Genomic DNA, 719 nt, shown 5'->3' with positions numbered 1-719 from the left:
TGAATGTTCACAAGGAGTGAATGTTCACAAGGAGTGAATGTTCGAGTGTTCATCATGGTGTGGAGGAGGTGGTCCTAATACCTGTATAAATCATTTCGGCGTTATCGAGGTAGTAGTAGGCGAGGGAACTGGGGTCATTAGAGAGTCTTGTGTAAAAGTCGTGTAGCCAGCGTTCCGTCATTTGTTGTACGGTCGTGGAGGACCAGGCCCTCAGCATTTTTTTTTCCAAACACGTCCAACCACTGCGCCCTGAGGACGCGGGTAAAAATATCATCCGAACGTGCTGGGCCAAACCCAAAGAAGCTAAACCCAAAGAAGCTAAACCCAAAGGGTCTGGACCGATTGTGTAGGGTCAAAAGGGCAAGGCATGGTCAGGGATGGGGAAATAAGGAGTCAATAAAAAATGTTGTATGAGTTGCATGATGACAAAGACAATCCAGGGGAGGCGCGGGCGGCCCCTTTTAGCGTGGAAGCGGTGCCGGACTGTGTGCGCAACATGCAGTACAACGTTCGTGGTAAGGTGTTAGATCGTGCCTACGAAATAGAGAAGTCAATCAAGGACTTCAGTAAGTAACAAACACACGTGTACCCTACACGCGTACGTGTGCAATACAGACCTACTGCTAAAGGCACACGTGAGTGCGATAGACACCCGCCATACACACGTACGGGAGATGCCATACACACGTACGGACATACGTACCGGACACACGTACCGG

General features: G+C 49.8%; 1 protein-coding gene across 1 annotated transcript; it reads left to right on the top strand.

Moving 5' to 3' along the window:
- Positions 1-403: 403 nt before the first annotated feature.
- GNI_122010 (hypothetical protein) lies at positions 404-566 on the top strand (the record flags this gene model as incomplete). Its single annotated transcript, XM_011133572.1, has 1 exon — positions 404-566. A coding segment is annotated over one exon (163 nt), but the record flags the coding sequence as incomplete, so codon positions are not given.
- Between the last annotated feature and the right edge of the window lie 153 nt (positions 567-719).

The sequence above is a fragment of the Gregarina niphandrodes genome (genome assembly GCF_000223845.1).
Source record: "Gregarina niphandrodes unplaced genomic scaffold scaffold00029, whole genome shotgun sequence".
Lineage (NCBI taxonomy): Eukaryota > Apicomplexa > Conoidasida > Eugregarinorida > Gregarinidae > Gregarina > Gregarina niphandrodes.
This window is presented reverse-complemented; position numbering and strand designations above follow the sequence as displayed.